This window comes from Panicum virgatum, chromosome 2K (genome assembly GCF_016808335.1).
Source record: "Panicum virgatum strain AP13 chromosome 2K, P.virgatum_v5, whole genome shotgun sequence".
NCBI lineage: Eukaryota > Viridiplantae > Streptophyta > Magnoliopsida > Poales > Poaceae > Panicum > Panicum virgatum.
In genome coordinates, this window is record NC_053137.1 from 60599421 (window position 1) to 60624147 (window position 24727).

The following is a 24727-nucleotide window of genomic DNA, read 5'->3' on the forward strand; positions in this document are numbered from 1 at the left end:
TATACGCCTCACCCTGGCCATTTGAAGATTGCTGGAGTTGTTGAACATCCCACACACACCCAAGAACATCTCCAAGCCATACAAAAGCATCAAGATCATATTCTTAGCCCTTAGCACACTTTGAGAGTGTTGTGTAATGAATTAGCTCTTAGTGAGTGAGATTGCAAGGCTTCGAGCCTTTGTGCTGTGGTTCATTAGCGAACCAAAATAAGAGATTGGTGCGCCGGCACCTTGGAGCGTGAAGCTCGCCGGCAACGTCGTCGACCCTCCGACTTGGTGTGGAGCGGCGACAACATCTTTGTGCGGGGGTCGTGGAGACCCCCATCCTTTGTGAAGAAGCTCCTTAGTGGAACCCCGGGGGCAAGGTGACCGTGATTGTGTTCACGAAAGAGACTTGGTGCCCGAGTTGCAATACTTTTAGTGAGTGCTACAACAACGTGGATGTAGGTGTGTCTTTGTGGCTAACTGAACCACGGGATAAACACCCGCGTTAAGAGTTTGCTATCTCATATCCCGCTCTTTAAACTTCCGCATTTCATACTAGCAATTTGTATGCCTTCTTTTATAGAATAGTTTCTTGATAGGAAAGGCTATAGGTTGCTAAACTCTTTTGGAATAGGGGTTTCACACTAGAACAACCTAGTTGCACATCTAGATAGCATGTTTTAGTTTAAGTTTTGTGCAAACTAGTTGGAGCCATAGATCTAAGTTTTTATTAGTGCCTAATTCACTCCCTCCCCCTTTTAGGCCAGAGCACCCGATCACTTTCACATGTGCTGAGCATTTTGGAGGCACGAGTACAGCGCACAACAGTGTGATGAGGTGGAGCCACGACACGCGTGGTACGGGCTACGTCTGGATGGCCGGGGTGATCCCCACGGCGACGGCGACGGTGAACTGCCGCGCGAGGTGTAGGATTTTGGCCGTTCGTTGGGGGTGGCAACGCATCACGCGGCTGCCTTTGCTTCTGCGGCGAGTTGTGACGTCAGCGCTGGCAGGACTCCGGCCGTGGATAACACTTTCAGCTTCTGCTGTTGCTTCGTTAAATGGAGCGGAAAAATATTTAACAAAACAGCTTTCGCTGCTTTTACTATAACTAGTAAGGTGTCCGTGCTAACGCCACGGGTAAATTTCAGACGTACACCATTCATCACATGATCCATAGTCCAAACCGAGAAATATATGTTTCACACAAAGGACAAAGTTATTATGTTGATTACACAAACACATCCATAGAGTAAAATCACAACTTAAAATTGTGAGGTATGGGCATTGGGTCCAATATAGATACAGTTCGAGATTCCATATCAAGTGAGAACAATATGATATGTCCAAGAAAAGAATGTATATCGAACGACTCTGTGCTTACAAAGAATTGCAGGTCCATGTAGTGGAATGTTCCTTCATCATCATCTAGATATAGGTGAATATAAGAATTTAAGACCTGTATCCCATGCACAAATGCAAATATATAGATCGTAAATAAGTCGACCATGTTCAATTATATATATATATATATATATATACACACACACACACACGTTGAACAGATATATACTTACATTGTCATACACGTGCTCTTGAACATCTCCGGGATGGAGATTTCCTTCCTGAAATTGAATGTCCATGTTGAGAAGCTGGATGTTTCTGAAGAAGCTGGTATCACAAAACTAACATAATTCCAATGATTTTATGACGGGATATGAAAAGTGGTAATAATATCATGCCCAAGGTAAGAAAATATTTGCTGTTCCTTGCTTCTTATGGGAACTTGTTAATAATTATCACAGGAAAAATAGCAGCTGAGTGCCTTTTCAACATACATGCATACAAACAGGCGTACATAATACTGAACTCATAATGATATGTGGTACAAATTACTCACTGTGGCTTCAGGGTTTTGAATTATAACAGAAAGTGCATCAACAAGCTCCCCCAGATTATGAGGAGGAATGTTTGTTGCCATTCCGACCTGAAACAATTTAAACAACCGTAAGAATCCCATTTTTGCATAAATAAATATCTGACTTAGTAGCACTTGTATAAAGTGAATACAAACTCATACCGCAATCCCAGAAGAATCATTCAACAATAGAGATGAAATACGAGCTGGCAGCAGAGATGGCTCCTTCTGTGAGTTATCAAGGTTTGGTACAAAGTCAACCTGTAAAATAACAAAAATCAGCATGAAACGGATGGGGGAAAATGTCATACAACAACTCACAGAGAAAGACATCAAAGAAGTGAAAAGAGATACTGTATCTTGCATGTTGAGGAATGCTATATGATTTCAACAGAGCCCAATATGTGAATAGCTCTCATTGAATCTGGAACGCGGAGAAAATTGCAGTTTCCCTAACGCGAGGGAAGGAACTACCTGCAGAGATTGTCAAGCCATTCTTGTGGGAAGTGGCGGCAAAAATGATCCGTTCAGTCCCCAGCCACCGGCAATAGGCCATCGGCCTAGCTAGGCTGTGGCTGCATACCCTCCGCAAGCTTCAGTCGTATGTAGAGATCCATACCACAACCTGAAAAAAGGAAAGGGTGAGATACATAAGACCATAACCTGAAAACATGGTAGCTAAAAGATCGATTACACTTAATGCCAAGGAGAGCACAAGCAAGCAGAATCTCCAAACTCAAATGGGCCCAAATTAACACCATACCGCCAACCCCAGCCTATATCCTTGCCGACAACTCAAATGGGAGCGTATGCTGACCCCAAAGAACTCATACACATGGTATTCAGATACTGTGTAATTCCATGAATAACGATCAGCAATGAATTTGTTCACTGCTGCAAGAAAGCTTCCAAGAACTGCAACAAGATACAGCAAACAAGATAGTAAGGAAAGATCAATTATAAGTACAAGTTAGGCATGAGGGGACAATATTATGATATTGTAAATTGTGGTCACGACTACATGTATGTTTGGGGCAGTGTCAGTTGTTCAGTTCATAATTTGGTTCTAGCTATGCACCACAAGGGTAGCAACTCAAATAGGAAATAGCAAGAATAGTCAGCTACCCAAAACTGAGATTTCAGAGATGAGCACAGCAACCACCATCTTAGCCGCCACAGCCTGCTTGGTGAGCACCTGCTGGCGCTGCCTGGTGAGCACCTGCTCCTTGATCCCCGTCGACCCTCCTCCTGAAACCCGCTGCCGCAGCCTCGAAGAGAAGGACGACAGGATAAATAAAGAGGAAAACGCCCGAAACTTGACTAAATCAAAAGGAATCGCTCCCAAACTTTGCACAGGTGATCTCCATGGAGTTGGTAAGCTATCCCGAAAGAGTCATGTCTCAATTCGAACTCAAACTCAGGGAATTTCAGATCACGAGCAAGAATGTAGTTTTTCTCACCAAAACGAAATTGGTTCGATTCTTCATGCTCGTGTTGATTCAATCAAATTCACTCATGGAGTAGCATCAACACATGTCTTTGCACGAATCAAACCAACCAAAAGCTCCCTAAATGCTCGGATTTAAGAAATCGAGCCAAGAACGAGAAAAACTGCACGTGCCTTGTTGGTGGTCGTCGCCTCCTCGTCCGGGATCTGCCGTGCCAGCGGCAACCGAGTTGCCGGCACCGGCGCGACGTCGGCGGCCCGCGGGTCCGTGGGGTCGTCGCGCGATGTGGTCATGGCCTCGAGCCCCTCGACGGAGGTGGCGTTGCTGGGGGCGCGGAAAGGGCCACAGCCTAGCGTCGCTCGGCGGCGACCCCGCGCGGCCTCGCCAAGCAGCAACGGCGGCCTCGGGCGCATGGCTTCGCGCCCCACCCGCCGGCCGCGGCTGGATCCTGCGAAGGAAATGGGGGACAGGGGGGTTAGGGTTCCGGGGGAGTCATATTAGGTTAGGGTCGCGAGGGGGGTTTAGGGTCCGGTGGCGACTCACCGGAGGAAGGGTTCCCGGCTCCGCGCGGCGGCGCGGGCCAGCTGGCGCACATGGGCAGCCGCGGGCGGCGAACGGGGCAGCAGCTGCCGGCAGGAGAGCGGCATGAGGCAGCGGCGGCCGATGAATTTTTTGGTAGAGAAAAAGAGAAATCAGATTGGGAGCCAAAAGAGCCGGGCTGGGAATCGAACGCGGGACGCGGGGGGGGGGGGGGGGGGGGGGGGGTTGTGGCGGGGACGGACGTGCGGGCGGCGAAGGGGCGCGTTGAAGCCGCGGATCCATATAAGGTCAGCCGTTCGATCACGTTGAAGCCAGGTTGGAGAGGATCTCAGCCATAGATTTTAATGGAGTTATTTTTTCTGGGTACATTTGCATGGGTGGACAACAGTTGGAGCATCTCTAGTGGGTGCAAATCTAAGTGTAGACATAGCGAAATTTATTCCATCCTTTAGAGGATAGATTTTTTTCCCTTCCTATTTATTTATCTTCTTTTCCCCCTGGCTTCCCTCCCCTCTCCACCATATCCATCCTTTACCGCCGTCAGCTCCCAATCGGCCTCCACGTCCGTCGCCGGCCTTCTCGACGTCCGCGCTCCTCCACGCCCGCCTCCGCTCCGGTCACCGGCGGCCGCGCTCCTCCGCACCGGCGCACGCCTCCACCCCGGTCGCAGGCGAGGTGGCCGCTCTCCTCCGCGCCCATCGCGGGCCGCTGGGTGCCTCTGCGACCGCCTCCGCGAGCCGCCCGGTCACAGCCCGCCCATTTTTTTTTGAGGGTCACAGCCCGCCCATTTAAGTGTAGCGTGCACGTGCGGTCTTCCCACGCGGCCCACTGAGCGGCCCATCGGTCAGCGAACCGACCGATCGCGCGCGTCGCCGACCTCCTGCGCGGGGCGAGTCCGCCCGCGCGATTGCAACCGCGGCACGCACAAGAGGCGACTGAGCGGCGGCGGCCGCCGCGGGACCGCTCTCCCGAGACGATCACCGTTGATGGCGCAGGGAGAGGTGAGCCCGCCGTTTCCGCCCTCCCCCTCCTCTTACCACCACGCGCCGCGCGTCGTTGTCACCCAAATCCGAGTCGCCCGCAAGATGTTCGATCAAAAGCCTGATAGGAGCTTCTATGCATGGCGGGTGATTAACCTCACACCCTTCTGCAGGCCGACACGCCCGGCGCCGGCACCGCAGGCAGGACGGTGAAGCTCAAGGACCTGGTCCCGGCGGCGACCAACACGGTGAACACGACGTTCATCGTGCTCGACAAGGCGGCGCCGGCGGCCCGCCCGCCCCACCCCCACGCCCACGCCCAGGCCCAGGCCCGCGGTGTCGAGGAGGTGACGTGCCTGGCGCTGGTGGCGGACGACACCGCGGCGGCGCACTTCCTGCTGTGGGGCGGCGAGTGCGGCGCCTTCGAGCCGGGCGACATCGTGCGGCTCACGGACGGCATCTTCTCGTACCACAGGGGGAACGCGCTCGTGCTGCGCGCGGGCCGCCGCGGGCGCGCGGAGAAGGTGGGCGAGTTCACCATGCTGTTCGTGGAGACGCCCAACATGAGCGAGATCCAGTGGGGGCGCGACCCCGGCGACCCCCGGAGGATGGTGCAGGAGGCCGTCGTCTCGCCCTACTCCCAGTTCTTCAAGCCGCCGCCGCGGTGATCTTGCTTCCAGCGGCGTCGCAGCTTGCGGCATGGCCATTCTCGCGCAAAGTGTGACCACCTTTGATCTCAACCAATTTTGTGTGTATGCCTGAACTTCTGAAACATAGAGATATTTACAATCCTGTGATCAAGAAGACTCAAACGAAACGCACAAGCTCTCTGAAACCCGTATCAGCTGTCAGCGGCAAATTGTTGAGGAAATATATATTGGCACAGGACCCTGTGCATTACAGTTTTTCGGGGCACATGGTGACCAAGCACAACTGCGGTCCCGTTTGGTTACATCTAGCACACATAGCGCTACAAGAGAATCTTGTATGCATTGAGTGCTAAACGAAACTTATTTACAAAGCTTTCACACATGGGTATAATTTTGCGCGATGAATCTAATAAATTTATTTAATTCATAATTGACTATAATAATGCTACATCAATCATTATTTAATTATGCAGTCAAATATCTCATTAGATTCGTCTTCCAAAGTAGTACAGAGATTGTGGAATTAATTTTATAAACTGTATTTATTTAATACTCCTAATTAATGAACCGCAACACGCAATAAAACGCCGGTCTGGCCGCCCCGCAAGTATCTGGACGCCGAACGGCCGGTGATGGGCCGACAGCTAAGCGATGACGCAGTCGCCAGACCCGGGCGGGGCGGGCGAGCGGGCCTGTGTCGCCTCTTCTTTTTTTTCTTCTTGCGATGCAAGTCGAGGCCGCCTCGCCGAGAGATCCTCCCCCTCCGGCAAGCCAGGAATATAAAACGAGGCAGGGAACACCGAACACGCGCACGGCCCCGCCCGCTTCCAGATCTTTTCGGTGCCCCCGTTCTCCCTATAGTCCCCCTAGCCTTCCCGAAACATTCACCACCTGTCCCTTCCCCTCCAGATTCCCAGTCCGAGGTCATCGATGATGGCGATGGCTCTCCTCCCGCCGCCGCCTTCCTGGTGATCTTCGCACGGTATATTCTCCAACCTCTTCTCGACTCTTGCCGTGTGTTGCGCGGGAGCGGGTCTGGGCCGGTGGGTCATCCACGGAAGCTGGGAGGACGGAGGGGAACTGGTCCTGGAACCACGAGCGAAACTCCGTAGCAGCGGCGGCGTGCACAACGCGCCCAATCCTTTTGTTTTTGACGCCACCAAATCCTTTTTGTTTCTGCTCGTCGTGCATGCATCACGGGTCCGCGGGTATATTCCTGCCCACGAGGTTCTAGATGCGCGCTTGCCTGATCAGCCAGGCCAATGAGAATCGGAAGGGGGATCGTGCTTGTTGACCTTTCCGCCGAATTTCTTGGGGAACAATTTGACTGGTTCTGCTTGGAGTACAATTCTTCTAGATGCAGAGTTCGTCGGCTCCAGTTTCCAGGGAGGCTGGTCAACATCCGCGTACTGAACCACACGTCCTTTTTTTCCCCCTACCGATTCTTCCCAGGAAATAGAGAATCGAAGCAAAGCCAAAACGCATTCCTCATGTCTTTTTTCCTCCGCTGCCGCTGTCGTTCATATAAATTGTCTTGCAGATCTGCCATAGGTTTCGTATGCATCGCTGAATGCGATCTCAACGTCCGTTTTGCAGGCTCTTCTGAATTCTGATCCCTTCCCTCGCACGCTTGGGGCAGTTACCTTCGCGCGGAGGTGGGCAGCTGAACTAGGCGCGCCGTGGACATGGCGGCGTGGTCTAGGATCGGGAGGGGCGCGCAGCTGTCGCTGTCGCAGTCCCTGTCGAGGATCGTCTCGGAGGGCGGCGCGCCTCCGGCGGGGGCGGCGTCCGCGCTGCGCGGTGCCGCTGCGCTGTCACGCGCCCGGGGGCAGCACGCGTCGTCGCTCCACAGCCTCGCGTTCGCGGGGCTCGCGGGCAGGAGCGCCGCCGCCGGGGCCCACCTCCTCCCGCCGACCGGCACCAGGGGCATCGGCACCACGCCCACGAGGCTTCACCCCGCGTCGTCGGCGGCGGTGGCGGCGGAGCTCTCGGACGCGGAGACGAGGGAGCCCAAGGCCGCGGCGGCGCCTCCTCCTCCTCGCCACATGCCGAGGCTCGGGTCGACGAAGCCCGGGGAGAAGCCCCGCTTGGTGGTGCTGGGCACCGGGTGGGGGGCGTGCCGGCTGCTCAAGGACGTGGACACGAGCGCCTACGACGTGGTGTGCGTCTCCCCCCGGAACCACATGGTGTTCACGCCGCTGCTCGCGTCCACCTGCGTCGGCACGCTCGAGTTCCGCTCCGTCGTCGAGCCCGTCAGCCGCATCCAGTCGGCGCTCGCCACCCGCCCGGGCTCCTACTTCTTCCTCGCCTCCTGCACCGGCGTCGACACGCGGGCGCACGAGGTGCTCTGCACGGCCGCCGCCGGCGACGGGCTGCCCAGCGAGCCGTACCACTTCAAGATCGCCTACGACAAGCTGGTGATCGCCAGCGGCGCGGAGCCGCTGACGTTCAACATCAAGGGCGTCAAGGAGAACGCCATCTTCCTCCGCGAGGTCAGCCACGCGCAGGAGATCCGCAGGAAGCTGCTCACCAACCTCATGCTCTCCGAGAATCCAGGTAGCAACAGCAGCTCACGTTGACACACGTTTGCAGAAGGGAAATCCATTACGGATTGATCATCAGTTGGGCATTGCGAGCACCGGTTCTGATGATATTACTGTTCCTACTCCAGGCTTGTCTGAGGAGGAGAAGGCGCGGCTCCTGCACTGCGTGGTCGTCGGCGGAGGCCCCACCGGCGTCGAGTTCAGCGGCGAGCTCAGCGACTTCATCATGCGCGACGTGCGGGAGAGGTACGCGCACGTCAAGGACTACGTCAAGGTCACCCTCATCGAGGTACGAATCGATCGACTAGATGATCCGGAGCATAATAACTTGCATCAATCGGACTTGCTAATGAAATTGCCGCTCTTCTAATCGTTCTTCATGATCTGTTTCTTTGCAGGCAAACGAGATCCTGTCATCGTTCGATATCGGCCTGCGTCAGTACGCAACGAATCATTTGTCAAAGGTAACAGAAACTTCAGACATCGCTGATGACACCCTGAAATGTACTCGATTAACTTGTGATGCTCAACCTTGTGTGTGCTGCATCTGTTACAGTATGGAGTCAAGCTGATGCGAGGCATCGTGAAGGAGGTGAAGCCCTCGGAGATCACCCTGAGCGACGGCACCCGCGTGCCCTACGGCCTGCTGGTCTGGTCCACGGGCGTCGGCCCGTCTGAGTTCGTCAAGTCCCTGGACCTGCCCAAGTCGCCCGGCGGCAGGATCGGCGTGGACGAGTGGCTCCGCGTGCCCTCGGCCCCGGACGTGTTCGCGCTGGGTGACTGCGCGGGCTTTCTGGAGCAGACCGGCAAGCCGGTGCTCCCGGCGCTGGCGCAGGTCGCGGAGCGGGAGGGCCGGTACCTGGCGCGGCTGCTCGGGAGGGTCGCGGCGCAGGGCGGCAGCAAGGCGCACTGCATCGGCAAGGCCGAGCTCGGGGAGCCCTTCGTGTACAAGCACATCGGCAGCATGGCGTCGGTCGGGCGGTACAAGGCGCTGGTCGACCTCAGGGAGAACAAGGACGCCAAGGGGGTGTCGATGGCGGGCTTCATCAGCTGGCTCATGTGGCGGTCGGCGTACCTGACGCGGGTGGTGAGCTGGAGGAACAGGTTCTACGTGGCGGTCAACTGGGCGACGACGCTCGTGTTTGGCAGGGACAACACCAGGATCGGCTGACGAGGATGCAGTTCTACTAGAACGTCGGCTGTGCTCCTCTGAATAATCCACGGGAGCAGCAGACTGACTGTCATTTTCGTTCTTTTATTTTTTTTTCTGTTCCTTGTTCATCCACGTGTTAGAGAATTTTAGTATTCTATATATTGACTTCTTATACGGTTATAGCGGATCAAACTATCACATTTTCCACGAGAAGTATGAAACATGAACAGAATTTTTGTTGAGATCGGTATTCGGAATTCTCACTGTTCTCATCAATGCACAGAATTAGATGAATAGGTCCGAGATACTTTTTTTTAGCATCTTAGGTCCGAGATACGTGAAACCGATGGTTAAAGGGGACCGCGGACAAAGCCTACAAATCAATTTAACAGTGCCAGGGTCCATACGTCGGAGACAAAGTCATCAATTTTTGTTTATTTTTTTTTCTGTTTCTTGTTCATCCACGTGTTAGAGAATTATAGTATTCTATTGACTTCTTACGTTTATAGTTGATCAAACTATCACATTTTTCACGAGAAGTATGAAACATGAACAGAACTTTTGTTGAGATTTACTGGTATTCGGAATTCTCACTGTTCTCGTCAATGCACAGAATTGGACGAATAGGTCCGAGATACGTGAAATCGATCGTTAAAGGAGACCGTGGACAGGCTGTGTTTAATTCGCCAAAAAATTTGAATTTTGGTACTTAGTACATTTCGTTATTACTTGACAAATAATATTCAATCATGGATTAATTAAGCTTAAAAAATTCATCTCGTGCTAATCAGTTAGACTGTGTAATTAAATATTTTTTAAACTGCATTTAATGCTCCATGCATGTGTCCAAAAATTCGATGTGACAGATATTGTAGAAATTTTTTTGCGAACTAAACAGGACCAAGCCTACAAATCAATTTAACAGTGCCAGGGTCCACACGTCGGAGACAAAGTCATCATGACTTACCTCAGAAGAGCTGCTCCCAGCAGACTCATTGACCCAAGATATCAGCTTCAGTGGTTAAAAAAGCTTGCTAAAATGCAAGTCTCCGTAAATTTAGACGGAGACTGACAACATATATCATAATTAGTTGGTTGGCCCTATTTGATCGGTTTGCTATATCGCACTTCAAATGCTTTTGCCAATATTTACTCTTCCAGCACGTACAAATAGTTGACAATAAAACTGTACAATAAATTAAAGGTGATGCTCCAGTGCTCCAGTCCACATTGCAACTAGGAAAAAAGATGGATGAAGACATGAAGTAATGCTATAAAAGCTGCACATTCTCTATATAGGTTAAAAAAGAAGATGGCGAGTCAATAATGTCACTTGCAACACCATGATAACCTACTGATAATTTTGGAGGAAACATATACTTTCATTTGTAGCACAACCTATCCACGGTAAGTATACGCTTGGGACTGTTATCTGAAATGTACTCCGCCACATTTAGAATGCGGCTCTCATGGCACTCCTTGTCGCATCACGCTTCATCTCTGCTGCCTTTCCACTGCCTCGGAAGTACATGTACACTTGCTGCACTCATAAATATCCAAATTGGCTCAGCTAGTTCATATTAATTTAATTCTGCAAAACCAGATCAGTTGCTTATAGAGACACTGACCTGGATGACCCAGATGCTGAGCAATGACTCGAGACAGAACAATCCAAATCCAACAAAGTAGAAGATCTGCAGAACAACCACATAGAAACTTTGTTACTAGCCAAATTGGATAATTATATTTTGCATCAGGAATAGGATGAAGAAAATTTTAATCAAAATATACAAAGCTAGATATCTCAGGATGGAAATGTAATTAGCAAAAAGAAAAGTCATGTCCTTACCCCAACCAAAGCATTCACGCTGAGAAGATCAATTGCTGGCAAAATTCCTCTGCAACAGTGTAAGACAGAAGTTAGTTCATGCCAAGGATTCATCAAGCTCATACAGATCTAGCCCTCTAGACATTGATCAAAAGATCTTGGGGGTGCTCTTGTCCAAATTAGTAAAACATTTCATGTTTTTATCTTGTTGCAGCGATGGGGCTGTCCAATCAGGTGGAAATGGAGCAGTTGAGCTTTGCTCTATAATGTTCAATAGCCAACTAAACTGTACTCTAATATCAGTGTTACTTCATAGCCACATCAAACTGTGCACAATATACAGATAGTGTCAGTGTGTCACTGATACATCATAGCAAAAAAACATTTGCATTGATGCAAGTTTGCAAAGTATGCAAGATTTCAGTATTCCCAGTTTTCTATACACAAAAAAGCAGGCAAGAAACTTACGCCAATGATTTTCCCTCAAATACAACAGGGGGAGCCACAGCAGAGAACACACAGAAAAGAATGTGGAACTGTAATCACAGGAAGTTCAAGCAATTTATTAATGTGCATTCAAATTTATTGAGCATTAGATAACTATTATCACGGATGCTTCAGAAAGTGACTCGTAAACTTACCAAGTAAAGCAAGAAGAACAATCCAAACTTCAATGCGCTATCAGTCCTACAAAACAAGTTCCAGCAAATGTTACCAGATGCACACAAAAAGACAGATGGTCCGAGATATACAAAACAATGCAATGATATTTCAAATAAATTACCTCATGGCATTATACAGAGGGCGATACCATAAAACATAGGCACCAGGAACACCAGATATGAAGTAGATTATAGACAACAACCAGATCTTAACACCTGACAATAGATTAAACATTTTAAAACGAGTGGGATTGATTAACTTGATAGAACCACAGGTCACGGCAAAAGGATTCAGTCTACCTTCCCCCTTGATCCAAGCTGTAGTAACTGCTATGACATTCCAGAACAGGCAGCAAACCAACCCTATTCATACCAAATAAAGAGATTCAGTTAACCCTTCCATTTATGCCTCTGAAAATATGTAGATGTTTCAATGCTATTCATCTCTCCATATCTACTACTACTTAAAAAGAACGAAGTGACAAATGTGTCTGCCCTCGGATGTGTCTGCCGCGCGCGCGAATGTGTCTGCCCGTCAACCCTCCCTCCGCGCAACCGCCCGGTGCTCCAGGTCCTCCACTACCTCGCGTGCCGTGCCTCGCCGCCGTGCCTCTCTCGAGCTCCGGCCCCTCACCGCTCCGCACCTCCCTCCACCTCGCTCACTGCTCCAGCCTCCCCCTCCCCCTCTCCACTCCCCCAACCTCGCCGCTCCGTCCTCCTCCTCGTCGCGCTCGCCGCCAACACCCGCGCTCCTCGCCGCTCCGCCCTCCTCGTTGCGCTCGCCGCCAACACCCGCGCTTGTCGCCACTCCTTCATCTCGTCCGTCCGATCCGCCCCGTCCTTCCCGCTCTACCCCACGCGTCGACGGTTCCGCCTCCCCTCGCTCAGCCCCGACGCGAGGCGCTCCTCCCTCCCCTTCGCCCTCGCCTTGCTCTCCTGAGATCACATGCCCCTCCTCCGCCGCGATGCCAGGGTGCTCCTCTGCTGCAAGCCGCTCTTGACGAGGAGAATGTGCCGAGCCAAATGCAGACGATTTTGACGAGGTCGCGGATCTCGGTAGCCCACTTGCTCCACGAGCGGCGCCGGACGCCCTTGTATTGCGCCGTCTTCCGGCGGCTGCTCGGCATCGGCGCAGCCTGCTGATTCTTCGCCAACTTCATCCCCAATTTCCCGGTCTCTGTGGGTGCTTCCTCCTTGACCAAGCCCATGGCTTCATGTGCCTCTACCAGGTCTGCTCTCCATCGATTCGATTCCATCCTTTTTTATTTTTCTCTCCACGTACGTCGTCACTCATCACCCTAAATTTTCCTGTCTAGCTTTGCCCTTATCACCGACAGGCTGCATATGTGATTTCAACTCCGATCTCTGATGGCTCTTAACTTTTTGTAGTGCGTGAACAAAAGCATCATGGGTCAGCAGCTAATCTTAATAAGCATACATGGAGTTAATCTCCGTTTGTTGGAACTTAGAATGGGTCAGACTAATGCCAAAACGAGAGGTATTCACTATTCAGTGCAATTTGCAATTTTTACATGTTAAATTTATATAAAATAAATTAGATTTGGGTTTCTTATATGCTTTGCTGCAAGCTATGCTTTGATGAATTGGTGGCGTTGGACCACAAATCATTGCATTTTACAAGTGCATAGACTATTTTTGATTTGGATGTTACTTTATGGTCTAGGTGGACTTCGCCATACCTTAAATATATTCTGTCCTTCGCCACTGGGGCGAGGTGAAGGAGAAGCTGGTGGCATTTCCTCCGCCACTGGGGCGAGGTGAAGATGGAGAAGCCGGTGGCACTATATCAAGAGGCCGAGATCAGATGTGCACGAAACAGGTGTCTGCTTCAATCCCTGGTATTGTTCAGTTGCTCCTCAATCTCCCCATTCTGATACTCAATTGTTTTTAACACCACATTGAAGGATTTTGGGTTGAACAGTTTCATTGTTGAGATTTTGATGCGATCTAGGGCATGAATTAACAATCAATCAATCATTGTAAACATGCCATCTTGTTCTGACACCAGTGTTAACGAGCACCGTCCTAGATCATAGCAAGTGCCAATGAGAAGATCCTGTCACCTAATCTCAACAAGCACCGCCTGCTCCTTCGGTGTCTGCCTCTCCACTGACATATTCTTCACCTGTACCATCGTGCCGTGGGTGAAGACAGCTCTTTGTCCTGCGAACAAACAAGGTGAGGCTTTGGTTTGATTTTGTTCCCCCTGCTATGGATCAATGAGCACCGGCCCATGATGAGTGCTGTTGAAGAGAGGAACTTGGAAGACTTTTTTGTACGTCAATTCAATTTTGTGTATTAGTGTAATCTAAGGTCCTGCAAACTTCTCATTAGTTCATTTTGTTGAGTAATAAATTTAATAGGATATTCTGTATACATCTATTTCCTTGTGGTAGTTTTTCTATTATGTTTCCTATCAGGACTGCTAAGAGAATAGGAATACCCGATGACAAGAGGATCATAACTATGTTGGCAGATGATACTGCTCGTAATCTCAATAATAGTTGTCCAACCCCATTTTTCATCAATGAGAATCACTAGCTAAATTAGCTAAATCTTTATGGTGACAATGTTGAGGTGAACGTCTTCACTCTGAAATTATTGTTACTGAACCACAACATCAGTGTGCCCAAGCCTAATAACACTGCACAATTCACCAGCCGTATGGGTAATCTTTATGATTCTGGTTATGAAATGAGCTGATGCGTGGCGATGATGATAGAGATGGTAACTGCAAAGGTATTTTCACTAGCTCTAAACCATTTGTCAAAGGACATACTCAGCAACTGGGAAGTCATTGCTGTCAACCAAGGTGAGACTTCTCTTGCATTTTTACCTATGCTTCTATGGTTTTTCATTATACTGATGCTATAATTTTCTGAACAGGTAGTGTAGACGTCCAAGGAAAGAAAGTGCAATCCAACAAAGGCTTGGAGGCAAGGATTCATCAGCCTCTGCAATCTGCATTAGTGCCTCCCATGAAGCACCTTGTTCTACAACAAAACCACAAAGAGCTTCAGCAAGATTCTGAGGATAACAGTGATGTCTTCTTTTATAGGTTTGGATTGGGCCGCTCAGCAACAACAGGAAGGCTGTGGTTCTCTGGAACCGGCAGGGCTACCAGGCAACCATCACTGCGCAATGGTCAAACATTGGGCTTGCTTTGTCCACTGTTGTTAATGACGGGAATAATTGCTCTATTCCTCCAACTCTAGATGGGTGGGTATATATAGATCCAATACATGGGCCTCTAGATGGACCTTTATACATATGGGCTCAATATACTCCAACACCCCCCGCAGTCTGAACTACCGGCGCAGCGGTGTTCAAGACTGGACAACAAGAAAGCCAACACCCCCCCGCAGTCTGAACAACCGACGCAGCGGTGTTCAAGACTGGACAAGATGAGAGTACAAGTAGAGCACAAAAGGGCTAAACCCCCCCCCCCCCCCCCCCCGCAGCCACAACTAGCCACCGGCTACGTTGAGGCTGGATCGAAACTCCGAGAAGGTCGACGAGGGCAGCCCCTTCGTGAAGATGTCAGCAAACTGGGAGGTAGTCGGGACATGGAGTACCCGAACATCGCCGATGGCGACTCTGTCGCGCACGAAGTGTAGGTCGATCTCCACGTGCTTCGTCCGCTGATGCTGGACGGGGTTGGTGGAGAGATACACGGCGCTGACGTTGTCGCAGTAGACGAGAGTGCTCTTGGCGAGTGGGCTGTGGAGCTCCGCCAAGAGCTGTCGCAGCCAGGACGCCTCCGCCACGCCGTTAGCGACAGCCCGGTACTCCGTCTCGGCACTGGAGCGGGAGACAACCGGCTGCCGCTTGGACAACCAGGAGACCAGGTTGCCGCCCAGGAAGACGGCGTAGCCGGAGGTGGAGCGACGAGTGTCCGGGCAGCCAGCCCAGTCAGCGTCGGTGTAGACCACCAGCTCAGCAGAGGACGAGCGGTGAAGTACCAGGCCGAGGTCCACAGTGCCACGGACGTACCGGAGGAGACGCTTCAACGCAGCAAGGTGGGACTCCCGGGGATCATGCATGTGGAGACAGACCTGCTGAACAGCGTAGGTGAGGTCCGGCCTGGTGAAGGTGAGGTACTGCAAAGCGCCGGCCAGACTCCGGTAGGCTGTAGTGTCAGCCACCGGATCACCCAGATCAGCAGATAGCTTCGCCTGAGTGTCGACTGGAGTGGAGCAGGGCTTGCAATCTGTCATCCCAGCCCGCTCCAGAATATCGAGGGCGTACTGCCGCTGGTGCAGAAGGAGACCAGACGGGCAAGGCTCAACAGTGACGCCCAAGAAGTGGTGGAGCTGACCAAGATCCTTCATAGCGAACTCCTGCTGCAGAGAGGAAATGACACTCTGAAGCAACTGCTGACTGGAAACTGTGAGCACAATGTCATCGACATATAGCAGCAGATATGCCGTCTCATCTCCACGGCGGTAGATGAAGAGAGACGTGTCAGACTTCGCCTCGGTGAACCCCAGTGTCAGCAAGAATGTGGCGAACCGAGAGTACCAAGCCCGTGGAGCCTGCTTCAGTCCATAGAGAGACTTGTTGAGCCGGCAGACCATATCCGGACGACTCGAGTCCACAAATCCCGCAGGCTGAGAGCAGTAAACAGTCTCTGACAAGGTGCCGTGAAGAAATGCATTCTTCACGTCCAGCTGGTGCACAGGCCAAGTGCGCGAGAGCGCAAGTGAGAGGACCGTGCGCACCGTAGCGGGCTTCACAACCGGGCTGAAAGTTTCATCATAGTCCACACCAGGCCGCTGAGTGAACCCCCGGAGAACCCATCGAGCCTTTTAGCGCTCCAGTGTGCCGTCAGCCCGACGCTTATGCGTCCAGATCCACTTGCTAGTCACCACATTGCAACCAGACGGACGCGGCACGAGGTCCCACGTCTGGTTGGCAAGAAGAGCCGCGTACTCCTCTTCCATCGCGCGACGCCAGTGAGGATCCGCCAAGGCGTCGCGGACAGAGGAGGGTACCGGAGAGACCCGCGGCTCTCCCTCGGTGGCGGAGAGAGTCGCGGCCTGGGACGCCATCCGCCGAGTCACCATGGGATGGATATGTCGAGGATCCCGATGGATGACCGGCGGGTGGTACACCTCCGGCTCTGCGCGAGGGGGAGCCGGAGGAGGCGGCGGCGGCGGCTCCGGTGTCGGCGTCGCAGGAGCCGGAGCCGGTGTCGGCGCGGAACGACGCCGGTACACCTGCACCGGCTCAGCGTACCGCTGCGGCGCCGGGTTCGGCGCCGGACGACGCCGGTACACCTGCACCGGCTGAGCGTACCGCTCAGGTGCAGGGGAAGGCACCGGGGCCGCGCGAGGCGCAGCAGAAGACACCGGGTCCGTGCGCGGCACAACCGGAGGTCCGGGGGCCGCGCGTGGCTCGACCGCGGGCCCCGGGGCCGCGCTCGGCGCAGCAGGGATAACCGGAAGCGGTGCCGGTGCGCCGTGAAAACCTGCAGGAAAAGGACAGACAGGTAACGGTGGCTGAACCACCGGATCAGTCGGAAACAGAGACGCGAGCTCGGGACCAGGAGAAGGTGTGGAGGAGGTGGAGTAGGGGAAATCCGACTCGTCGAAGACGACGTGTCGGGAGATCAGAACGCGGCGAGAGGTGAGGTCAAAGCATCGGTACCCCTTGTGGTCAGGGGAGTACCCAAGGAACACACAACGAGTCGAGCGGGGCGCTAGCTTGGGAGAAGCGGTGGCGGAGGTGTTAGGGTAACACGCACACCCGAAGACCCGAAGGTGGTCGTAGCGAGGAGGGGTACCGAAAAGAGCGTGGTGTGGAGTGGGAGCAGGAGAAGCAGTGGACGGAAGGCGGTTGAGCAGGTAGGTGGCGGTGTGGAGGCTCTCAGCCCAAAAGCGCGGGGGGAGAGAAGCCTGGATCAGAAGGGTGCGCACGACGTCGTTCGTCGTGCGAATCATCCGCTCAGCCTTGCCGTTCTGAGGAGAGGTATACGGACAAGACATACGCAGCTGAACACCCCGAGACAGGAAGAAAGACCGGGAGGTGGAGTTATCGAACTTCCGCCCGTTGTCACACTGGACGGCCTTAACGGTGAGGCCGAACTGAGTGGACACCCAGGCAAAGAAGTGGAGGAGGGTGGAGAAGGTCTCAAACTTAGCGCGCAAAGGGAAAGTCCAAGAGTAATGAGAGAAATCAGCAACAATGACCAGATAATATCTATAGCCAGACATGCTGAGTACAGGAGATGTCCACAGGTCACAGTGAATGAGATCAAAAGCATGCGCAGCATGCGAAGAAGAAACAGAAAACGAAAGTCTAACATGACGACCTAACTGGCACGCATGACAAAGGTGCTCAGCAGGAGCCCTAGTACATGGAACATCGGTACTACGGCGAAGCTGAGCTAAAACGTCGCGGCCGGGGTGACCAAGCCGGCGGTGCCAGGTGGTGGAAGAAGGCGTCACGGCAAAAGCAGAAGACGAAGAAGCCGAAGGCGAGGCAGCGGAAGCAGGAAGCCGAAGAGTGTAAAGGGGCCCCGGTGAAGGAATAAGTCTATGTCATCTCGGTCTTTGTGGGTCTCCACCTAGGACAGGTTTCAGTTCTTCTTTTGACCAGCATCTCAGACCTTGCATGGTCCTTGCTGCGTGGTGGTTGTTGCAGCTGCAGCACATTGGCATCTTAGACTAGCTTTAGCATCTAGAGGACAGCATCTAGAGAACAACAATTAGGACCTAGAGGACAGCATCTTAGACTAGTCCTTGGTGTGTGTTTTGGCTGCCCTGCAGCCCTTGTATAAAAGCGTGGCCACCCCTCCCGTTGGAAGGCATGGCATTGTGAGTGTGAATGAAGAAAACCCAGAAAACTTCCCCAACTTGAGTGTCATCCTCTCAGCTCAATGAGAGTGAAAATTGAGCTGCTAACACCCGGGCTGTCACATCGGAGAAGTGGACGCCGGGAAACCGAATCCTTCACAGTAAGACTAGAAGAGTCAAATTCGATAGAACAGGAGTTGTCAGTAGTAAACTGGCAAATAGAAAGAAGGTTGTGAACCATTTGAGGAGCAACAAGAACATGAGGAAGACGAGGAGCAGAACCCACGGCGGTGACAGGAAGGCAAGACCCATCACCAACCATGATAGAAGAAGGACAAGAAGGGTGTGGGGATCGGAAAGAAGAGAGGATACCAGCATCGGGAGTGGTGTGGAACGAGGCGCCCGAGTCGGCGATCAACTCGGTGCTGGTCGGCGGCGTCAGTCCCATGGTGCTGAAGGACTGCGCCAGAGCGGCCTGGTCCCACCCCCCAGGCCAGGTCGGCTGCTGGCTGGGCTGAGCGGGCGGGGTCCAGGAAGGTGCGAAGAGTGGAGCAGCGCCAGTGAACATGGCCGCCGGCTGGAGCTGAGGACGAGGCCCCCCTCCCGGACCCTGGAACGGCCACATCGAGATGCGCCCTGACCATGGGTTGCTGAAGGATGGCCAGGGCATACCTCCAGCAGCAGGGGTGGGAGCGGGAGCCGGAGCCGGTGTCGACGCGCCGCCCCGACGGCCCCCACCGGTACCGGTGTTGCCAGAGGCAGGGCCACCAGTGCCACCACCACCACCCCGTCGCCGGCGACGTCCACGCCCCCCCCCCTCCTCGGTCTGCCCAACGGGAGGAGGAACAGTGGAGGAGGTCGGTGGAGTAGCAACGAGCGCGGCGGGGGTGGACGAGGACGATCCGGGCGCGAGACCCCTGGTGATCTCCTCGAGGGCGAGGTCGTCCCGGACCTGCAGGAAGGTGGGGAAGGGCCTCTGGCGTGCGATCCAGCTCTTCAGGTGGTCGTAGGTGCTGCTCAGTCCCCGTAGGACATTGAGCACCAAGACCCGATCGGACACCGGATCCCTGAGGTCGTGAAGAGCATCGACCATGCTCTTCATCCGCCGGCAGTACTCACCGACGGAGAGGTCCCCCTGCACGAAGGTGCGGAAGGTGGCGTCGAGCTGGAGAGCGCGGTACTCGGCGTTGCCGAGGAACTGCCCCTCGAGCGCCACCCAGGCCTGCCGCGCGGTGCCGCCGTGTGTCCTGACGAGGTGTCCTCCAGCGGCCGTAGGAGGAGGACGCGGGGTCGAGGATGACGGAGACCAGGGCCCTGATGTTCTGGACGCCGGCCGCCTGGAGGTGGAGCTGGGCGACCATGGGGTCGGTCGGGTCGTACCGAGCTCCAGCTCCAGCGATCGGGGCCTGGCGTGAGGAAGAGGCGCCGGGCTCGTGGTCGACGGGCCGGCCGGAAGAGACGCGGAGGAAGCGCTCCGCCTCGGCGACCCGGAGAGCGAGGGCGTCGGCCGTGGCGCGCTCACGCTCCCAGGCGAAGGAAGCTGCGCGGACCCGCTCCTGAGCCGCCGAAGCCTCCGACTTGGCGGCGAGGAGGGCCGCGGCGAGTGCGGCGTCGTCCGGCTGCCCGGTCCACGCAGTGTCGGACGCGGCGTCGACGACGGGCTGCTTGCCTGCGGCGATGGCGGCGCGGTGGGCAGCAGCAACGGCGGGATCGGCGGCCGCGTCCTCAGGAGCAGCCCCCGCGGCGTGTAGGAGCTGGGTTGCGGCCCGCAGGACCGCCGGATCGGCGCCCGCGGCCTGCAGCAGTTGTGCTGCGGCCCGCAGGGCAGCCAGATCGGCACCTGCGGCAGCCATGGCGGCCTCCATGGGCTGCGCCACCACGGGAGGTGGCTCCAGGGCCTGCTGCAGAGGATCCGCGCCGGGGCCCGCGCCGGGAGCATGGGGGGCGACGTCCCCGGCCCCTGCAGCGGCGGGTGTAGCCGCGTCCGGCCCACCGTGCGCGAGATCGGCGGCTAGGAGCACCGCAGGGGCGACGGCGGCGCATCCAGAGCCCGTGGCAGCCGCCCCGGATCCCGCAGTTCCCGCCGCGCCCGCGCCCGGCCCTGGAAGGGCGGCGGCGGAACGGGACCATGCGCCAGGGCGCGGTCCAGAGGCGGCGGGCACTAGGGGTGCCGGCGGCTGGAAACAGAGGAGGCTGGAAAACAGAGGAGAAAACCCTAACCTAGGCTATTGATACCATAATGACGGGAATAATTGCTCTATTCCTCCAACCCTAGATGGGTGGGTATATATAGATCCAATACATGGGCCTCTAGATGGGCCTTTATACATATGGGCTCAATATACTCCAACAGTTGTCACTGCTCGTGATCTTTGGGCGGTAAGCTTTGCTTTCTTCAGATCCCATACTGGACATTATAATCAAGTATGAAGGTTGATGGTTCAGACATCAGATTTCATGTTCCATTTCTTGTGCATTTGTGCAACACTCGTCCTTCTTGGCCCAGGGCCAATTATCAGCTTCAGTGGCACATCATGATAGCAAGATGTATGTCCTGACCCAAAGTAACTTTTAGCAGAGAACTGCAAGATGTATGTCATGAAATTTGATGTAGTTGGTGACTAGCTGCTGTTGAAGCAGGCAACTAAAATGAGAAAAGGTCCATTATGGTTTCTGCCTCAAGCGAATAAGGAATGCAATCTACATCTTATTGCTATATCAACTTTTAGATTTGTTTAAAGTGTCTGCATGCAAATTTCTGTTCTCCCGAGAGTGTTATTTTAATTATCCATAGAAAAGTATCTAAATTACGTGCATACTTGTGTTTTAGAGGAAGGGGGGAGTTGACAATGACAGCTACTGAGGAGGAAAATAATACTCATGCCTATAGTTTTGTAGTCGCTTGAATTATATAAATATCCGCGGCTCTATAGGCATGGGCACGAACCTGTCCTATCACTCAAATTTGGTGATCTCAATAAACTTGCTTTTGTCGCAAAAATTTTGTCACGATTATGATTTGCATTGCTCCCGTAGCAACACACGGGCATTCAACTAGTAACTTCAAAAGAAGCGCACCTTTTCAATACCATTTAAGATCTCAAAAACTTCTACTACGTTTTATAAATCCCATTACATGTATGGACTTCGGAGGGTGCAGGGATATAATAACTTAAATAGTAGTGTCACTAAAAATTGTATCTAGAAGCATATTAATTTAATCAATTGTGCTCCAGCTATAAAATAAGAAACATATCTGTCAAAAAATCTGATATCTGTTGCAAAACACATTTAACCAAAATAGCTGCAAGAATGCAAGGGTCATGTTCCAAAGTTTGGAACAAATCACTTGCCCATCTTACATATAGGTTCATAACCCATGGGTAAATAGATAAAACCAATGCAGAACTAAAAACTAAAAAAATAATCCAATATATGGGTGGAATGCATGTTCACTGCACCATAAAATAAAGGAGGATATTCTTCACCCAAGTGAAATATATCAGGAATTTGAGAGATTCAGAAGCACCATACCAAGAAACGATGCAAATGCAAAATATTGCATTCTTTGAAGGTGGCTTGGAATCTCATTGGTGATATCATGATGGATGAGTGGCAGGAAAGGAGGCCAGTTTTTCTCCTCAATGACAATACCAGCTGCCAAACAAAATAACGAGACGTAAACATGGATCATAAAAAAATCTTTATGCCAATGGTCTGTTGAGAAAAAACGTGAATGGATGCACAAAAGCTGCCAAAAGCTTCTCATGCTCGGTAGTCATACTTGTTTTATATAACTATGTGTACTGTCATGACCAGAGTACCATTTTTCCTTTAAGATGATAGTCACACTGTGGTTTTGCAACAGATCAAAAGAAAATATGCATAAATGATAAATCTACAGCTTTTGCACGAGATATATCCTTATCTTAACAAACTAGAGGTGCTGAAGCTCAGTATCTGTACATGTGTTACAAAAGAATATGGTGTTAGCACTATGTTATTCTTTCAGGTGTAATATACCATACTTGGAACACGCCAACATCAGGTATATCACATGCCTCTTCAATGTAAAAAAAAAACTATGACATTGATATATGGAAAGAAATGAGCATTTACCTCGTGCTGCAGCCTCCTCTCTCCTTTTCAATTCCTAGTCAGTATAACAGAGAAAACAAAGAATCAGAACTCTTCATGCTTGAGAGTGACAACCAGTACGCGCTACTTCGCATTTAAGCCTAGGAAGCAACTCTTCATGCTTGAAATGAAAAACTAAACCAATTATCTTGAGCTTAAAAAAGGATTTGTGATTGTTTTGTATTGTAATGAAATGGAAACAACACTGTAGATACATGATCAATGTCCAGCATACCTTCTCCCTCTTGTTCAACTCCGCTTCCCTTGCTTGCAGCTCCTTCTCCCTTCTCTTAAGGTCCTGGAGGATCCAGGAAGCATATGTCAACCTAGAGAGTCATGGATGCTTGGCACTGACCAACATTTACTTCTAAGAGAGCTTGTTACAGCCACCTTTTGCAGCTGAGAACAAAATGCACGCTCACACGAACCTTTGATGAGTCAAGTGGTATATCCACTGTGGCACTGAAGTCTGCGGGTTCAGGAGGAAGCGGCGAAAGACGTGAATTGGATGCGGGAGCAACGTTTCTGGGGTTCTACATTCCAGCAGAAATCACACAGTAGTGAGCAGGCAAGCGACATTAACCCCCCAACTCCTGTGCCATTCCACAGACGCCACAACTCATAAGAACAAAACAACCCACCGGCATGTAGAACGCTCCGCCGCCAAAGTTGGACTGCCCGCCAGACTTGCCACGCGCTTGTTCCTACCAGGCAACCGACCAAAAATACTTCACAATCACAAGCGCATACAAGAGGTTTCGGGCACCAATGCATCATCAGAGCAGCGAGGATTTCCCAAGCAGTGTCGGTGACGGCAAAGTCTCGAAAATAATAATAATAAAAAGGAAAAATACACATTGATTCTTCATCAATCGCCGGGCCGTGGTCAGATCTGCGCCCCGTCCAGATCCAAACAGGACCGAAGCAGCGAGCACCCGGAAGAAATATGGTGCCAAACACGGAAACTGGATCTGCGCCCGGGCAATGGCGGGATCGCGAAGACCAGGGAGGTGGGTGGAGGATCGGGCGCGCGTACCGAGAAAGGGTTCACGTCCTCCTCCTCGAAGGGGTTGCTGTCGTAGCGCCCCGCCATCCTTGCTTGTGCCGGCAATGGCGATGGAGATTGGAGTAGTGAGGCGGCGACGAGGAGTCCTCCTGCCCAACGGAAGAGGGAGGAGCGCGCACTCACGCAGCACCGCCCCCACACCGACTAGATGGGGCGATGGCGACTCCGCTTTGCCGTCTTGCGAAGGAGGACGCGGGTGAACGTGCGCAACGCGGAACGACCTGTCCGGCCAGTAACCGCTCGTGGGCCGAACTTCGTTTTTTTTCCCCCGGCTGTTCCCCCGTATCTCATGGGCCCATCAATTTGTTTATAGGAAAAGTTAGGTCCACACGGTTCAAACGTGCCGTGTGAAAGTCCACGATTTTGTTCAGCGTCGTCTTTTGAATTTAGAAGCTCACATCCGAGCGAAATATCACAAAAAGATTTGTTGAACTTTCATTTACCATTTATACGTAATAATTGATTCTAGCTTATTTGGAGGGTGTGAGCGTACGCTTTTACCACCAAAGATTTCGCCTGTCTTGTAGAAGTGACAATTGTCTATTTCCTTATTAAACGTACTATTTACGTTCTTCTCCACATGAAACAACATAGTTTCAGGCAGATGGATCACGCACCTTTTTTTTTTTGCCTTGACCAGAAAAATGATGTGGCGGAGGATGCAAAAGGTTAGGGCTGGCACCATCATCAGTATCCTATGATGATGTTGACAGACTTTGCAAGCATTGCGGCCATAACCGCTCCTGTGGATTCCAACCGACTTTTTTTTTGAGGTTAGACTGGGGAAGGCCACCCATTTTCCACTCGAGCATTGCTCGATGTCCAGTTTCCATTTCTTCCTAAAAGCGACTATCCACTTTAGTTGGGGAGTTGGGGCTGGTCATCTGTCGTACAGAGTACTATTAGCTGCCAAGAGGCTGGACCCAATTGGCTCAGTCTCGACAGGTTCATTGAAATTGAAAATAATGAAACGAGTCAACGATACACCTGCATTGGGCA

The 24727-nt window shown here is 52.3% G+C and overlaps 4 protein-coding genes and 1 long non-coding RNA gene across 21 annotated transcripts; 3 read left to right on the plus strand and 2 right to left on the minus strand.

Moving 5' to 3' along the window:
• Nucleotides 1-1173: 1173 nt before the first annotated feature.
• Nucleotides 1174-4084, minus strand: LOC120691590. Of its 15 annotated transcripts, none has more exons than XR_005682339.1 (8): nt 3895-4048; nt 3029-3799; nt 2667-2818; nt 2378-2528; nt 2066-2164; nt 1886-1972; nt 1563-1610; nt 1174-1444 (listed from the first exon to the last, which is right to left on the minus strand). XR_005682339.1 is itself a non-coding variant. In XM_039974706.1 (8 exons), exons 1-5 carry the CDS (start codon nt 3944-3946, stop codon nt 2499-2501), a joined length of 642 nt encoding a protein of 213 aa, XP_039830640.1. In that variant the 5' UTR covers nt 3947-4056; the 3' UTR covers nt 1174-1413; nt 1563-1610; nt 1886-1972; nt 2066-2498. The 15 variants fall into 15 exon arrangements, 12 of the variants coding, with proteins under 12 accessions (XP_039830640.1, XP_039830629.1, XP_039830703.1 ...); XR_005682338.1 differs by having other exon boundaries at nt 2598-2818; XM_039974706.1 differs by having other exon boundaries at nt 1174-1413; nt 2066-2528; nt 3029-3161; nt 3525-3799; nt 3895-4056.
• Nucleotides 4085-4390: 306 nt separating this feature from the next.
• Nucleotides 4391-5776, plus strand: LOC120696194 (SOSS complex subunit B homolog). Its single transcript, XM_039979331.1, has 2 exons — nt 4391-4892; nt 5045-5776. Exons 1-2 carry the CDS (start codon nt 4878-4880, stop codon nt 5537-5539), a joined length of 510 nt encoding a protein of 169 aa, XP_039835265.1. The 5' UTR covers nt 4391-4877; the 3' UTR covers nt 5540-5776.
• A 543-nt stretch (nt 5777-6319) lies between these two features.
• LOC120691656 (internal alternative NAD(P)H-ubiquinone oxidoreductase A1, mitochondrial-like) lies at nt 6320-9467 on the plus strand. 3 transcript variants are annotated; one of them, XM_039974812.1, is made up of 5 exons: nt 6320-6503; nt 7161-8077; nt 8193-8353; nt 8463-8528; nt 8621-9467. In XM_039974812.1, the coding sequence occupies exons 2-5, from the start codon at nt 7207-7209 to the stop codon at nt 9233-9235; spliced, it is 1713 nt and encodes a 570-aa protein (XP_039830746.1). In that variant the 5' UTR covers nt 6320-6503; nt 7161-7206; the 3' UTR covers nt 9236-9467. The 3 variants fall into 3 exon arrangements, with proteins under 3 accessions (XP_039830746.1, XP_039830733.1, XP_039830740.1); XM_039974799.1 differs by having other exon boundaries at nt 6321-6503; nt 7118-8077; XM_039974806.1 differs by lacking the exon at nt 6320-6503 and adding an exon at nt 6542-6927 and having other exon boundaries at nt 7118-8077.
• Nucleotides 9468-10388: 921 nt separating this feature from the next.
• LOC120691672 (secretory carrier-associated membrane protein 1-like) lies at nt 10389-23942 on the minus strand. Its single transcript, XM_039974824.1, has 13 exons — nt 23699-23942; nt 23304-23366; nt 23091-23195; nt 22898-22960; nt 22645-22678; nt 22060-22182; nt 12008-12070; nt 11830-11923; nt 11687-11732; nt 11514-11581; nt 11067-11115; nt 10846-10911; nt 10389-10757 (listed from the first exon to the last, which is right to left on the minus strand). Exons 1-13 carry the CDS (start codon nt 23753-23755, stop codon nt 10671-10673), a joined length of 918 nt encoding a protein of 305 aa, XP_039830758.1. The 5' UTR covers nt 23756-23942; the 3' UTR covers nt 10389-10670.
• LOC120691682 lies at nt 12881-13766 on the plus strand. Its single transcript, XR_005682354.1, has 3 exons — nt 12881-12936; nt 13097-13205; nt 13392-13766. It is a non-coding gene; the product is annotated as an uncharacterized LOC120691682 (long non-coding RNA).
• Nucleotides 23943-24727: the final 785 nt, after the last annotated feature.